We start from the raw sequence: 16,714 nt of genomic DNA, 5'->3' as shown, positions 1-16,714 counted from the left end.
TGTCTTACCTGCATGTTTCCTCAGGTCTTCTATATTCATGTCTACTGGAACTGAAATAAAAAGAAATATATCAATAATTTAAAAATAATAATCTTTTAAATATAACATTTATGCATTAAGTAAGAAATAATTGATGATTGAACTATTATACACAATTAATTAAACTGCAAATAAATTGTTAGAAAATAATAATGTTTGACTTTTATTTTGAATTTTGCTTTACCGAAAGTTTGGTCACATGGGTGCAGGTAGATATTTAAAGGTGTGCATTTCCTGTTTGACAGGTGATTGTGTGGAGAGAGGGTGAATAGTGGAAATGCTCACTTTCTGTTGACCTTTCATTTAAAACCATTCTAAGCATCAAGTTTTATATTTGTAGTTTTGTCGGTGACTAAGATTAAGGACACTAATAATGCATACACAGCTTAAATGAAACCACGATTTATTATTTAATGCACAGGAAATTCCTGGAAGTTTTAAACACAGTACAAAATAAATGAGCTTCCCCCAAACATTAGCAGTAACCATAGCAACTTTATTCCTATGTGTTCTGGAGAACACAGCAGTATCAAACACCATAGCAATATGCTGAAAAATGATATGTGAAGAGGTTGTGAACACGCTACTATAAGCTACTAGATATGCCCATGACATACACACACATAATATCCCTCTCTCGTTCTCTTTCTCTGTGTGACTTACTCGAAGTGTGCAGATCTAAAGCCGTTTTAATTGTGTAAATCTCATGTTTGACATTAAATAAACTTACAGAAGTTCAGGCTTTCTCAATTCTGTTTCACAAGATGCTGATAATGCTGACTAAAATTATTTATGATAAATTATTATAATATAATAAAAATACAAACCTGAAGCATTCTCGTAAGCGTTGTCAGACATCTGGACTTCTATGTATCCTGTAGTCAATATAGTTTATATGTGTGTATGAATGTAAAATAAGTGACAGTTTCTAATAATAAATATAGTTAGAGGTGCAAACAAACATCTCTTCTCACCTTTTCTCTCCTGCACAGGTAGATTCTCACCATCTGCAAATAGAGAAACATGATTGTCAGGAGTCACTCATTACCAGACTGATCACAGCATTAACTGAAAGACTCTGTAGACCACATTAATCTACACCTTTAACCATCCAGGCAGAAAGACAAAATCTCTGGCAGATATTTATGATCTACCTTATGCTCAGGGTGAAAGGTCATTTCTGAGGTAATGATTGCACACTGAAAAGTCCTGCTCATGTGTGTAAAAGTACTGTTTTACATGTTATACAAGTACTCGTGTATTTTAACCTCTTCAGGCAGTGTTACAGGGACAAATTACTCTTCTACTCTTTAAAGTTTGTTTAAAATAGATACTGGATTGCATTAAAATTGTTAATTGTTTGTACTGTAAAATGCTGCAGAAATATCATAGAATAAAACTCATGCCATTATTTTACAAGGTAAATGTGGATTTTCACATAAACCTCAATGTATATACATGGGTAAAAGATGAAGCATGCCATTTTTGTGATCTCATCAGGTAATGCTGCATCATTATTCAGCTTTAACATATTTATTTATTTTATAATACAACCTCCGGCTTATTCTGAGCCGGCTCTTAACTTTGTTTAGATGTTCATTGAGGAATAATGCTCACCTGGTCCAGCTGCTTTCTTCCCTAAAAAGCAAATTAAAAATGATCATGAGATGACAATTGCTGGATGTGTAAACAATCAACACTAAAACCCCAAGAAACTGTGGCTCACGGTGAATTTAAAAAGGCTAAAAGCTGCTGACCCAAAGCAGAGCAGAGCAGAGCAGAGCCATACATCCCCTTTGCTGTTATAAATTCACTGCAAACCACAGCTTCACAGAGATTAACGCTCTTATAAAACAGTTATCTCAATTACATAGCAATGTTTCACAAAATAAAATAAAGTTAATAATAGAGTTTCTTTGGCTCAGTGCTGATAGTGGAGCGGTTGACAAGCAACAGTCACAGCTGTGTGTTTGTAAAGTATTTTAAAGCCCCTTCAAACATGAATTAACCAATCAGAATCAAGAACTGGATTTTTCTGTTTATAATAAATATTTTAGCAAAACCGACCTGTTAGTATGTTTCTGTATTTGTAGAGGATCAGTCCAGCCAAGCCCAGAAGAGCACAGATGAGGAGAGTTAAGAACAGAGGCTTCCACAGGTCTGAAGAATCTGACAAAGAGAAACAAACTATATCAATTAGTCATTTAATGTAAGTAATTTATCTAGTAATCTAGTGATTTTATATAAGTCACTATAAAATGTCATCTGCTTTATAAACAGATAATGTTTTATAAGCTGCTTCCCCCTCCTGAGGCACCAGATGGTTTGCCAGAATCTCTTTGTGGCTGACTAGTAGTCTTCTGTCACCGACTCTGCCCCAGTCACTCCCCTCGCTGGCCAGCAGAGGCCACCATCTCCGGACTTTTAAACATTACGTCATCCATTCACTCTGATCCAGCGCACCTGATCTTCATTCCGTTAATGACCCACGTACCCATTATAAGCAGCTCACACTCACACAGTCTTTGCGAAGTCTTGTTTAGCCCCGGCCAGCATTACTGAGCGGTCTATCCTGCCTGATCTGCTGGTTACTACTTCAGCCCGTTTCCTGACTCTGCTCTGCCTTCTGCCTGCCCACGACCAAAGCCTGTTACACGGACTCTGAATCACGCTGCCTGCCTCTGACCCATGCCTGGTAATCACTCTGTGTCTGTCAACCATCAGCCCTATCTTCATTGCTGTGATTGTTGTATGTTCGCACATTCGTGCGTGTTGTATGTTGAGTAAGTGTGACTTAATAATACTGCATAATGGATCCCTCCGTGTCAGTCTCCCCGTTACATCTTCCTCCATAGTCTTTCTAAACTCTTCCAATGCCCAAGTGTTTGCCCAGCATGCTTGGCCTGTTGGTACCCATATTCAGTCTGGTAGGACTCAGTGTTGCAACATATAACTGACTTTTTCCAGCCCAAAAGCTGTCCAAAACCCGCCCAAGCACAAAAAACACCAAAAACATTAGATTAATATTTAATTTCATTTAACTAACCTCATGATTTTAACCATACAGCAGTCACAGAACCACATCATAACCATAACCCGTATATATTCATCCCATGTGGCGCTTTAAATTCTTTTGATCATAACTAGGTGCTGCTTGTTAATCAGACAGCGCTTCAGTGTTTGTACTTGCTGTCAATTGCAGGAAAAATGATCGATAAACGTGTCATGATAAACCGCTGTGGCTTTTGCAGGTGCTGTGTGAAGCTCGTGCACATGAAGGGGAGTCGGATTTGTCCAGGAGTCAGATTTTCATAAACCTTTCCTTCACCTCCTCCTGCAGCTGGGCCCATGTAGTTTGCGCTATGCACTGGTCACTACTAACTGAATGGAGAAGGATCACACAGTGATTTAAAAGTTACATTTCAAAACTGCCTAAATTTTGTCAACCTGCCAATGCCATTTTTTACCCGCATAATCAAATTCACAACCGCCCAATCTGGCAACACTGGTAGGACTCCTTCTTCAGCTTGACAGCATCCCTTACCTCCGGTGTCCAACACAGGGTTTATTGATTGTCGCTACGACAGGCACCGCAGGCCATACAGGCACAGCTTCTCACATCATTGTCTCCTCAACAATGGAATTGGAGAACATGGACCAGTCGCTTTCCATGTCTGCAGCCTATGTCTCTAACCCCAAGATCTGGCATTTTCAGGCAAGCCGAGAGACGTAGTCCCTCCAGCCTATCCTGGGTCTTCTCTGGATGTGGAGGAGCAGCAGCTTTACTCTGAGCTCCTCCTGGGGGACAGAGCTCCTCACCCTATCCCTAATGGTGTGTCCTGCCACCCTGCAGAACAAACTTATTTCGGCCACTTGTATCCAAAGTCTTGTCATTTCAGTCATGACCATAGGAAAACCATCATGAGAGTCATGAGAGTAGGAACCCCATTCAGACTGGACAGGCAAACTCCCACAAGTACTTGAGCACCCTAGTGAGGGTATAGAGCTGGTCCAGTGTTCCAGGACCTGGACAAAACCTGCATTGTTCCTCCTGTGTATGAGGTTCAACCATCGGTCAGATCCTCTTTTCCAGTACCCGAGATAGCCTTTCCAGGAGGACCCTCACTACACGTTTAGACCTGCCAGGTCTATCTGCCCTCCTCACACCCAACTCACCACCTGACTTTCATTACTCGAGTGTCCAAGACATATGGTCAGAGATCAGATGATACAGCCACAAAGTTGATCATTGACCCCAAACCTAGGGAGCCCTGCTGCCATATGCACTGATGGACACCCATGTTCCTCTTAATCTAATTTTTCCAAGTATCATGGTCATTAACAATGCAGGACAACATAGTCCCCAGATGAAGAACCTTCCAGCACCCCTACTAAAGTCTTCAAGAAACCAAGGAAAATTCCAACACATGGTGGCTAAACAGAGGAGCTAAAAGCAAGATGCTTTGTATTAATTGTAGTTAATTGTATTTACACAGAATGTACATTAAATGTGCTTTTTTAAGTTTTAGAAATGTTTACTGCTCCTCTGTGTGATAACCTCATATATCCAGCAACTTTAATCATTAGGTGTACATTGTCTAACCTGAGGATATAAAGCCCTGTATGTCCACCTTTCCCTCTTTGGACTCTCCAGTTGTGGTGGACACGGAGCAGGAGACCAGCTGAGCGTCTGATGGAGAGACGGTGGTCCAGCTGTGGACAGAGAATAACCCGTCTGCTGCCCGATGGAGAGACACTGCTGCAGGACGCAGAGTCTTTCGCTGGTCTGATGTCCACGTGATGTTTGGCTCGGGGTACCAGCCGCTGGAGCTACAGCTGACGTTCAGCCGGCCGTCATCCAGAGGCCTGGGGAAGAGGACAGGAGCAGACCCTGGAGCTGGACCACCAGAGACAGACCATCAGACCAGCACAAACACACAAACACTTCAGTAACACCATTACTTCTTCATTTTAAAACTTAGCTTTGGCAAAATAATGGTGAATAATGTTAGATTTAGGATTGCAAGATTTTAGCTATGTTCACACATGATACAACATATAGATTTTTTTCAAATGAGGAGAATCAATAAATTGAGCCATTGCAGGTAGTATGATTGACAGTCAACCTGTCCTAATGCTCCAGTATAGTGATGTGTCCTAATACTCCAGTATAGTGATGTGTCCTAATGCTCCAGTATAGTGATGTGTCCTAATGCTCCAGTATAGTGATGTGTCCTAATGCTCCAGTATAGTGATGTGTCCTATTGCTCCAGTATAGTGATGTGTCCTAATACTCCAGTATAGTGATGTGTCCTAATGCTCCAGTATAGTGATGTGTCCTAATGCTCCAGTATAGTGATGTGTCCTAATACTCCAGTATAGTGATGTGTCCTAATGCTCCAGTATAGTGATGTGTCCTAATGCTCCAGTATAGTGATGTGTCCTAATACTCCAGTATAGTGATGTGTCCTAATGCTCCAGTATAGTGATGTGTCCTAATGCCCCAGTATAGTGATGTGTCCTAATGCTCCAGTATAGTGATGTGTCCTAATGCTCCAGTATAGTGATGTGTGTCCTAATGCTCCAGTATAGTGATGTGTCCTAATACTCCAGTATAGTGATGTGTCCTAATGCTCCAGTATAGTGATGTGTCCTAATGCTCCAGTATAGTGATGTGTCCTAATGCTCCAGTATAGTGATGTGTCCTAATGCTCCAGTATAGTGATGTGTCCTAATGCTCCAGTATAGTGATGTGTCCTAATGCTCCAGTATAGTGATGTGTCCTAATACTCCAGTATAGTGATGTGTCCTAATGCTCCAGTATAGTGATGTGTCCTAATGCCCCAGTATAGTGATGTGTCCTAATACTCCAGTATAGTGATGTGTCCTAATGCTCCAGTATAGTGATGTGTCCTAATGCTCCAGTATAGTGATGTGTGTCCTAATGCTCCAGTATAGTGATGTGTCCTAATACTCCAGTATAGTGATGTGTCCTAATGCTCCAGTATAGTGATGTGTGCTAATGCTCCAGTATAGTGATGTGTCCTAATACTCCAGTATAGTGATGTGTCCTAATGCTCCAGTATAGTGATGTGTCCTAATGCTCCAGTATAGTGATGTGTCCTAATGCTCCAGTATAGTGATGTGTCCTATTGCTCCAGTATAGTGATGTGTCCCAATGCTCCAGTATAGTGATGTGTCCCAATGCTCCAGTATAGTGATGTGTCCTAATGCTCCAGTATAGTGATGTGTCCTAATTCCCCAGTATAGTGATGTGTCCTAATGCTCCAGTATAGTGATGTGTCCTAATGCTCCAGTATAGTGATGTGTCCTACTGGTCCAGTATAGTGATGTGTGCTAATGCTCCAGTATAGTGATGTGGTTGTAATAGTTGTAACAGTTTTCCTGTTACTATTTGAAAATTCTACCTGTAGTAGCTATCTCACCCATTAGAGGGCGATCTAGGTAGTAAGTCTCCAATCTGCTTAAAAGGAGGTAGAGAAGAAGCAGTAGGTAGGAAGTATGGTGCCTAGCACATGGAAAGGCTTCTTCACTGCGCTGTTGTTTGTTGCCCTTATTTGAGGAACATTTTTGTTCTTATATCTCAGATGTAAGTAGGCCTGTTTTTTTTGTATATATTTCGGTTTTGTACATATGTTTTGTGTGGTGTTGGCAAGGTTTTGATTGTATGTTTGTTTATATGCAGAGGGTTTTTTGGTATCCACTTTAAGTCATCAAAACAGGACCTGGACAATCCATCCTCATATCCACAGACTTTTTCCATCCACTTTCCTACTGATTCCGTGGCCAGCCATTGATGAACTGTTTGCTGAACTTGATCTTTCATGTGATTCACTTAAGGACTGTTGGTATCTTTTTTTGGATTGCTATAAATACTGGATTCAATGAGAGACACTTATCGAGTGCTTATTTCTGTCTAATAGTGATCATTAATGAGTTGACTGCTGATCATTTCATATCCCCAGTGTGTAACAATAATTATTCATACCTGCTGTCATATACATTTATTCTAAATACACATGAATCTCTGAAAGTTGTTTTGTGGTCTCTCAATTTCTTTAATGTAGCTTCAAAAAAAGTAGTTGTTACATATTTGGCGCCCGAACAAAAGACAAAATTTGATTGAATTCTTGAGAGATACATTCTGCTTTCTTTGAGTCATGTTTTTGTTAATGTGTCTATGAGGCCATAATTTCAAAAGTCCTAACATTACACTCTATTTCAGCATTCTAAAGTTGACATTATTTGAAGAGCTTTAGTAGCTTCAAAATGGCTGCCTTGGCTAAAGAGACAGAGGGTGATGATTCTTTGTTACCTGATTATTCTTCAGAGCCTTTCACTACTCATCGAGAGCCTATTCAAGACCTTATTCATTCTCTCGCTAGCTTGTACTTGGAAAATGAACCTGAAATTGGTGAACAAGAAGAAGGGGATTTTGATGATTCTTTGTTACCTCCTCCACCTCCTACAATTGAAGATGATGATAGCTTGTTAACAATGATTATGGCCACACAAATGCATAAAGTTGAAAGTAGAGTTGAAGCATTTGAAAATTCCTCTGATGTTCGTTTTAAAGACATTCAGCATCAGCTGAATGAACAAAGTAATAGGATTGCTGTCATTGAGAGTCAGGTCCAGCACATGCTAAAACAGTACCAAGATCACCCCATAGATGTACAACAGCTCGAGAATTCGTTATCTACCATGTTAAAGAAGGAGTGTACCCAAGTGAAAGATACTTTAGAAACAAAGGTTCAAGAGTTGGGGCAAGCAATTATGGATTGCCTGAAACGGAGAGATGGACAATTGAAATCATTAATCCAGCCTTCTGGGGGTGCAACGTCTACTCCACACTTCAGCCACACCATATTAGACCATGGATCTTGTCGTCCTGTACATTTTAAGACTCCTATCAAGCTAGAGTTTCCAAAATTTGGGAGTTTAGATGGGGAAGACCCTATTACATACCTGGAACGATGTGATGAATATCTGGCTGTACAACCTTTAAATGACTCTGAGATCATATCCATGCTTCCTTCTGTATTGACACACACAGCTAAAGACTGGTGGGTAGCCGAGAAGCAGAGGGTAAGAACATGGACACAATTCAAGTCTGTTTTTCTTCAATCTTTCTTAGCAGATGATCATGATGTTGAAGTGGAAAGAAGGATCAGAGAAAGGAAACAAGGGGTTGATGAAAGTATTCGAACATTTGCCTACCAGTACAGAGCATTATGTCTGAGACTGAAACCTTCCATGACAGAGCGTGAGATTCTCCAAGCGACACTACGGAACTGTAACCCAAGAATAGCAAGCATTTTAAGAGGTACTGTAACTACTGTAGATGAGTTGGTACGTGTAGGAACACTTATAGAAAAAGATATCAATGAAGAAAGATCATTTTGGAGACAGAGGCACCAAGAAGCTAATTCAAAGTCCACTGAGGGTAATACATTTTTTAAGGGCCGACAGTCGAACCCTCACATAGCTGTATGTTCTGATAGCAGTAAAGGATCTCCTGTCACATTAACATTGCCCTTAACTATTAAAGGTCATCAATATCAAGCAATTCTGGATACTGGGAGCACTTACTCTTTAATTCAAGAGTCCTGCTGGAAACGACTAAAGTCAAATCATGAAGTTTTGCAATCGAGTAGAGGACAGTCCTTTTCTCTTGCAAATGGATGTGTACAATCAGCCTTGGGGAAGATAGCTTGGCAGGCTACCATCCACGGACATGACTATCCTATCAGAGCATATGTAATGAAAGATTGTGACTTGGCTTTTTCTGTTTTGTTGGGCCTGGAATTTTTGAAGATGTCTGGAATCACAGTCGATTTTAGAAATTCTTCCTATTCTTTACCTGAAGAATATGGGGTAATCCACTCCTTCACCTCTTCCTCCCCTTCACCAATAGTAAGTCTGCACCTTGCACTACCTCTAATACCAACGCCTTCTACTGATCTAACCATTATAAAGGAGTTAGTGGATCGAGCTGATGTCTCTAAAGCCCATAGACGTCAACTAGAAGGACTGATGCTTGATTGGCCCACTGTATGCACTGAAACTTTAGGTCAAACCAACTTGATTCATCATCAAATCCATACAATTGATGAAATTCCTGTGCGAAAGAAGGCCTATCCTGTTCCAGTCAACAAACAGAAGTTTATAGATGAGGAAATAGCAAGAATGCTTGACAAAGGCATTATAAGACCTTCTGTATCTCCATGGGCATCACCAGTTGTACTTGTGCCTAAAAAAGATGGCAGTACCCGCTTTTGTGTTGATTATAGAGCTTTGAACTCCAAGACTCCTCTTGATGGGTTTCCAATGCCTCAAATTCAGGATATCCTTGAGTCCTTGTATGGAGCAACCATATTTAGCACATTAGACCTCAAATCTGGCTACTGGCAGGTAAAAATGGATGAAGACAGCATCAAAAAGACTGCTTTTGTCACCAAAAATGCCCAATATGAGTTTCTTCATCTTCCTTTTGGCCTGCGAAATGCTGCTGCAACCTTTCAGAGGCTCATGAACAATGTTCTGAGAGACTACATTGGAGAGTTTTGCTTTGTCTATCTTGACGACATTGTGGTTTACTCAAAAACCATCCAAGATCACTTTCAACATCTCAAGCTACTCTTTGCAAAATTGCAAGACTCTGGTTTAACACTCAATCTCAAGAAATGTTCTATGTTGCAGAGGACCATTACTTACCTAGGACATGTTGTTTCTGAGGAAGGAGTACGGACTGAAGACACTAAAATCAAAGCAGTTCAGGATTTTCCTGTCCCAAAAAATCTCAAAGAGGTACAGAGATTTTTAGGTCTTGCTAGTTGGTACCATCGGTTCATTTCTCACTTCTCAGAGCGAGCTGCTCCATTGTATGCACTGAAAGGTAAGAATGCAATCTGGAACTGGACAGTTGAATGTCAAAATGCCTTTGATGATCTCAAATATGCACTACAACGAGCACCAGTATTAATGCCCCCGGATTTCACCAAAGTCTTTAGAGTGCAGACTGACGCCAGTGACATAGGACTAGGAGCTGTATTGACACAGGATTTTGATGGTGCAGAACATGTCATTGCCTATGCTTCACGTCTTTTACATGGAGCAGAAAAATCATACTCCACTGCAGAGAAGGAATGTCTTGCGGTCGTGTGGGCTGTAGAGAAGTGGAGGCAGTATTTGGAAGGACGAAACTTTGAAGTACTGACGGATCATTCTGCGCTGACTTGGGTTTTCAATAACCCTAAACCATCTTCACGCTTAACCAGATGGGCATTACGACTACAATGTTTCAGTTTCCTGGTCAAGTACCGTAAGGGGTCCTGCAATGTGGTACCTGATGCCCTATCCAGAGGTATACCAGGGCAAGAGGTTGTAGGTCATATTGCCATCTGCCAGGCTAACAAGACTGATCCTAATTTGCCAGTCAGCTGGGATGAAATTGGGAAAGCTCAGAAGCTTGATTCTTCTTTGCAAGCTCTATGGGAAGCAGCTAAGCAAGCCACCACAGATTCCAGCCGCATTGCTTATTGTGTACAGAATGACTACCTCTTTCGCAGGGTGCCTAACAAAGATCAAGGGTGTGTTTACCAACTAGTCATCCCTGCATCACTGAGAGAACAGTTTTTACACTTCGCCCATTCAAATCCACTGAGTGGACACTTAGGAAGGATGAAAACCTTGAAGAGATTACTTGACAGTGTCTATTGGCCTGAAGTCCGTAAGGATGTTTTGAGCTTTTGCACCCAGTGTAAGACTTGTCAAATATATAAACCGAGAATCTCGAAACTGTCTGGATTGTTGCAGTCAACACCCGTAGTAGAGCCTGGCTATATGCTGGGAGTGGATCTAATGGGTCCTTTCCCAAAAAGTAATCGATCGAATGAATTCTTATTAGTCTTTGTGGATTATTGCAGCAAGTGGGTGGAACTTTTTGCTTTAAGATCTGCAAAAACTCACCTCATAACTAACATCTTGACAAAAGAGATGTTCACTCGATGGGGAACTCCAGCATATCTCGTCTCTGACCGCGGCCCTCAATTTACAGCCCAATTGCTCAATGAGACCTGCAAGCGATGGGGAGTAGTTCAGAAGCTCAGTACTGCCTATCATCCGCAGACCAACTTAACTGAGAGGATAAACCGAACCCTAAAAACAATGTTGTCCTCTTATGTCCATGACAATCACCGGGACTGGGATAAATGGATCCCTGAGTTCAGGTATGCCATTAACTCAGCATGGCAGGAAAGTACGGGTTTCACTCCAGCTGAAGTTGCTTTGGGACGTAAGTTGAAGGGTCCTCTAGACAGGCTGATCCAGAGACCACCTAATCCAGACCATCTAGCATATAACACCCTTGAAAGGCAGAAAGCTTTCCTTGAGCAAGTGATTGCAAAGACCAGCCAAGCACAAGAGAGACAAGGAAAATACTACAATCAACGTAGAAAACCAAAGTCCTTTGAGGAAGGAGATTTGGTTTGGATCCTCACACACCCTCTGTCTCGAGCTGCAGATTCCTTTATGGCCAAATTAGCTCCGAAATGGCAAGGTCCTGGCAAAATTGTAAAAAAGGTAAATAATGTCAACTACAGAGTGGTAATGCTTGATAAACCCAGTCAATGTGATACTTACCATGTGGAAAAGTTGAAGGAATTTTATGGAACTGTATAACTCTTTTCTTTAGGGGAAGGGGTGTGTAACAGTTTTCCTGTTACTATTTGAAAATTCTACCTGTAGTAGCTATCTCACCCATTAGAGGGCGATCTAGGTAGTAAGTCTCCAATCTGCTTAAAAGGAGGTAGAGAAGAAGCAGTAGGTAGGAAGTATGGTGCCTAGCACATGGAAAGGCTTCTTCACTGCGCTGTTGTTTGTTGCCCTTATTTGAGGAACATTTTTGTTCTTATATCTCAGATGTAAGTAGGCCTGTTTTTTTTGTATATATTTCGGTTTTGTACATATGTTTTGTGTGGTGTTGGCAAGGTTTTGATTGTATGTTTGTTTATATGCAGAGGGTTTTTTGGTATCCACTTTAAGTCATCAAAACAGGACCTGGACAATCCATCCTCATATCCACAGACTTTTTCCATCCACTTTCCTACTGATTCCGTGGCCAGCCATTGATGAACTGTTTGCTGAACTTGATCTTTCATGTGATTCACTTAAGGACTGTTGGTATCTTTTTTTGGATTGCTATAAATACTGGATTCAATGAGAGACACTTATCGAGTGCTTATTTCTGTCTAATAGTGATCATTAATGAGTTGACTGCTGATCATTTCATATCCCCAGTGTGTAACAATAATTATTCATACCTGCTGTCATATACATTTATTCTAAATACACATGAATCTCTGAAAGTTGTTTTGTGGTCTCTCAATTTCTTTAATGTAGCTTCAAAAAAAGTAGTTGTTACATAGTGATGTGTCCTAATACTCCAGTATAGTGATGTGTCCTAATGCTCCAGTATAGTGATGTGTGTCCTAATACTCCAGTATAGTGATGTGTCCTAATGCTCCAGTATAGTGATGTGTGTCCTAATGCTCCAGTATAGTGATGTGTGTCCTAATACTCCAGTATAGTGATGTGTCCTAATGCTCCAGTATAGTGATGTGTGCTAATGCTCCAGTATAGTGATGTGTCCTAATGCTCCAGTATAGTGATGTGTGCTAATGCTCCGGTATAGTGATGTGTCCTATTGCTCCAGTATAGTGATGTGTCCCAATGCTCCAGTATAGTGATGTGTCCTAATGCCACAGTATAGTGATGTGTCCTAATGCTCCAGTATAGTGATGTGTCCTAATGCCCCAGTATAGTGATGTGTCCTAATGCCCCAGTATAGTGATGTGTCCTAATGCTCCAGTATAGTGATGTGTCCTATTGCTCCAGTATAGTGATGTGTCCTAATGCTCCAGTATAGTGATGTGTCCTAATGCTCCAGTATAGTGATGTGTCCTAATGCTCCAGTATAGTGATGTGTCCTACTGGTCTAGTATAGTGGTGTGTGCTAATGCTCCAGTATAGTGATAGGTACACTATACACCATTGAGCACCCTCTCTCGAATAAGAACATTAAGGAAATATTAATTTCCCATCACTATTCTTGTAGACTTTAGCTCTTTTTGTATTTACTCCCACATCCCCAGTATTTCCCGTGCATGCTTGATGCAGATCTTCATGTCTAAACGTCAGTATGTAATTTAAACAGAAATTATTCATTATTTCCCCAGGGAGTGTACAAATTGATAGATGAGCGCTATAGCTGGTACTGAAATTAGTCTTACAATGAGAAAGGGGGTGGGGCTTTGCAAAGGGTCAATTGCAATATAGTGAAGTAAACTTTAGCAACATGTTTGCAGGGTTTAAACACAAAAAAAGCATGCAAGGTTCTGCCTCACCTGTGACTTTCAGCTCCAGCTCTGCACTGCTGTAGTCACTGTCTCCATTGACGTAGCAGTGAAATAAAGCTTCATCCTGAATGATGATCTTCTCCAGCTGCAGAGACACATCTCCACCCTTCAGTCCTCCAGACAGATCTGAGCGTGGTGTCAGAGAGCTGCGGTTCCTGAAGGTCTCCTCCTGCTCGTCTTGTATCTTGCCATGTTGGAAGTAGAGCACAGTGTAGCGGAAATCCTCATGACGGTACCAGCGGATCTCCAGAGCTTCAGCATTCTGGGCCGGAGAGATCCAGCAGGGCAGAATAACTGTGGAGCCCACATGAGCCACTACAGGACCAGGAGGAACCTTGGCGGTGAACGACACTGATGGACAAACACACAGCGGTCAGTCTGCATCTACAGCCTTAGAGATCACACATCTACACCTGCATGTTCTTTATGTTGGAGATGAAGTAGATCCAGGAGGTTGTTATCTCAGAATAAAGCCAGACAGGTTAATCAGATGTGATGTGAAGTGCAGCACTGTTGTATGAGACTGAAGGCTTTATTCAGAGAAAACAGGATCTTGGATGTACTTTATCCTGATTATTACACAGCTACTTGTTACAAAACATAAAGATGAGACGCAAAGCATTGCTCTGAGCTGTAATAGTTCATTTATCACTTAATTAAACGCTGACAGCTGACAGAAACAAAAACAGCTGATGGAGCATACACTTATTTGCGCATTATTCAGACACTAGGTAGCGCCAAACAGCCACCAGCTGACTGACTTAAACTAGCTCGATTAAAATAGTCACTACCCTCCATATTATTCATTCAAGATGCCATCAAACAGTCAAAAACTGTGGTGTGACAGACAAGCAAACACGTAATAATGTAGATGGAAGTTTATGGATTTGAATGCATTCACTGATGGCCAAGGTGATTCTCAGTTCCCGGATAAGTCTGTGTTATTTAGAGGTGGTTATCTGGGAATAACAGACTTTGGATTGTCGTAACTGACCAATCAGAATCAAGTATTTCAGACAGCTGTGTAATAAGATGAAGTAAGGCATGTTGCTTTATGGAATCTACCTGGGTAGAAGTTTATCTTGTGCAATTTAGATTTAAAGGGGCAGTTCACTATAAATGAAAATGATATAACTCTCTCCATTCCTTCCATACCTGTTTGAGTTTCTTTCTACAGTTGAACACAAAAGAAGACATCTGTTTCACCCAGATCTGGCCTAAACTCATTCACTCTTTCATCCATTTTACTTTAGCTTACTCCCTTATTCATCTGTGGCCAGTACAGTGGAATGAACTGCCAACTATTCCAGCAATATATTTTACACCAGCGGATGCCCTTACAGCCCCAACCCAGTACTGGAAAACACCCATACACTCATTCACACACACACTCATACACTACAGCTAATTTAGTTGATCAGTTCCCCAAAAAGCGCATATGTTTGGACTGAGGGGGAAACCGGAGCACCCGGAGGAAACCCACGCCAACACGGGGAGAACAAGCAAACTCCACACAGAAACATCAAGTGACCCAGCCGAGACTCGAACAGTGACCTTCTTGCTGTGAGGCAACAGTGCTAACCACTTAGCCTCCATGCTGCCCCCCGTCCTAATTAGTATTGGGAAATGGAGTTAGTGTGTCCCACACTGTGATATGCTGAAAAGAGTATGCTAAAGGTTCCTGGACGCTCAACGAAATTAGAAGTGTGTGTACTCTAACCACTAATATTACCCACAATACACCGAGCTTTAGATGTGAATTCAGTTAGAACTACAATCATGGATAAAAAGTGTAAACAAACCACAAGCATGGCGGATGCACAAGACCAACAGTCAACTAGAGAGACTTTGCTAAAGTTTCTTGAGGGAATATTCCCGGAGGTCTGGAACCTTTATTCAGCAAAGAGCCATTTCTGATTTTTTTTTTTTTTTTTTTGGCAAATACGTTTTTTAAAAAGCCATTGGGTGTGTGTGTATACACTTTTAGTGTGAGTGCAAAACACGCCTGAGCCCGAAACTGAAGATGAGACGTGACTTTTAATCATATGGATTTATTAATCACTCAATGTGAGTGCAGGCCGAGGGGGAAAGGGGACAAATACCATTTTAAAATACGTTATGGGTATTTTTACAATAATTCATAATCATTAAACTATATTGATCAATTTACGTGTACTTTTAGGTGTCAAAAAGAATAGAGGAAGATGATAGAAAAATTAAAGCGTCTTGGAAATGTCATCAGCATAGTAGTCTATGGCAGAGAGAAGATGAGGAGGAGGGATGGACTCATCGGGCCATGCATGATGATGGTCATTCAAGCAGCTGTGAGGAGGAAGATTATCAAGAAGAAAGTGTCGTCTAGACAAGCACAGAAGGTCCCAACTACACAAACACAGAACACAGTCAGAGAGCAGTCAGCAATGGCAATGCAAAAAGGAAAGAATACAGATACTCTACAATATCATGTACATTTGTTGAGTTCATTGCATCTGCTGAGGAAGACACAGAGGACTCAGACCGACTGCTTTCTGACTGTGTTCTGTGTTTGTGTTGTTGGGACCTCATCTTCTTGTCTGAACTTTTTTCTTGATAATCTTCCTCATCACAGCTGTCTGAATGACCATCATCATCATGCATGGCCTGAGGACTCCATCCCCCTCATCATCTTCCCCTAACTGCTCTATGGCACTTCAATTGCCATCTATTAATATGGACTCTGCACTCTGTATATGGACAGTATTGAAATAGTTTGCTGCTGATGAAATACTACAGGACACTGGAGAACAAATAAACCTGCACAATATATTCAAAGATGGCAAGTCTATAAACACAGATGCCAAAGAGATTGAGAAAGTCCTAGGCATCTACATAAACATAAAAGGTCAAGCTGCGGTGTGCCTTTTAGGCCGTACTCACACTAGGTACAGTTGCCTCGAACCGAGCCAAAGCACGCTTGTCCCCTCTCCCGTCTCCCCTGATGGCCCGCACTCACACTACAATTAGGCCTGGGCACGCTTACCTCATCGCTGCTGCGCTGTTCAGTTAAAGCTCTCACTTAACAGCACAGTGGAGATTTCTCTAGTTATATCATGTCAGTGGTTTGATATGTAGTGATATGCCGTCAAATATTTCACCAAACAGTCCTTAGGGATGTGGGGACACTCAGTCAGATATTTCGCAGAACAGATCCGCCACTTTTGGCACTCTTAAACAGTCATAAAGCTCTCGGGCTGCAG

At 41.3% G+C, this 16,714-nt stretch overlaps 3 protein-coding genes across 13 annotated transcripts in view; 2 read left to right on the top strand and 1 right to left on the bottom strand.

The window, feature by feature from the left end:
* alpk1 (alpha kinase 1) overlaps positions 1 to 16,714 on the top strand; it is an 859,869-nt gene that overhangs the window by 340,897 nt on the left and 502,258 nt on the right. The window lies entirely within an intron of this gene.
* Positions 1 to 16,714, top strand: part of drap1 (DR1-associated protein 1 (negative cofactor 2 alpha)) — a 660,385-nt gene that overhangs the window by 545,823 nt on the left and 97,848 nt on the right. The window lies entirely within an intron of this gene.
* Positions 1 to 16,714, bottom strand: part of cabz01076234.2 — a 32,242-nt gene that overhangs the window by 4,225 nt on the left and 11,303 nt on the right. For 8 of the 11 annotated variants that reach the window (XR_015494501.1, XR_015494502.1, XR_015494503.1 and 5 more), the window contains exons 2-8: positions 13,467 to 13,829; positions 4,643 to 4,936; positions 2,107 to 2,208; positions 1,657 to 1,677; positions 1,014 to 1,046; positions 867 to 914; positions 9 to 50 (exon numbers count right to left, since the gene is read on the bottom strand). Coding sequence is in view for 2 of the 11 variants with exons in the window: in NM_001423719.1 (NP_001410648.1) it covers positions 9 to 50; positions 867 to 914; positions 1,014 to 1,046; positions 1,657 to 1,677; positions 2,107 to 2,208; positions 4,643 to 4,936; positions 13,467 to 13,829 (903 nt within the window). In the remaining 9 variants the exon portion in view is untranslated. Of the gene's footprint in view, positions 1 to 8; positions 51 to 866; positions 915 to 1,013; positions 1,047 to 1,656; positions 1,678 to 2,102; positions 2,209 to 4,642; positions 4,937 to 13,466; positions 13,830 to 16,714 lie in introns of all 11 variants that reach the window. The other 3 variants (XR_015494508.1, NM_001423720.1, XR_015494509.1) reach the window with 3 other exon arrangements.

The sequence above is a fragment of the Danio rerio genome, chromosome 7, assembly GCF_052040795.2.
Source record: "Danio rerio strain M-AB ecotype USA chromosome 7, GRCz13ab, whole genome shotgun sequence".
NCBI lineage: Eukaryota > Metazoa > Chordata > Actinopteri > Cypriniformes > Danionidae > Danio > Danio rerio.
The sequence above is the reverse complement of the archived record's forward strand: the minus strand, read 5'-3'. Positions and strand labels throughout refer to the sequence as shown.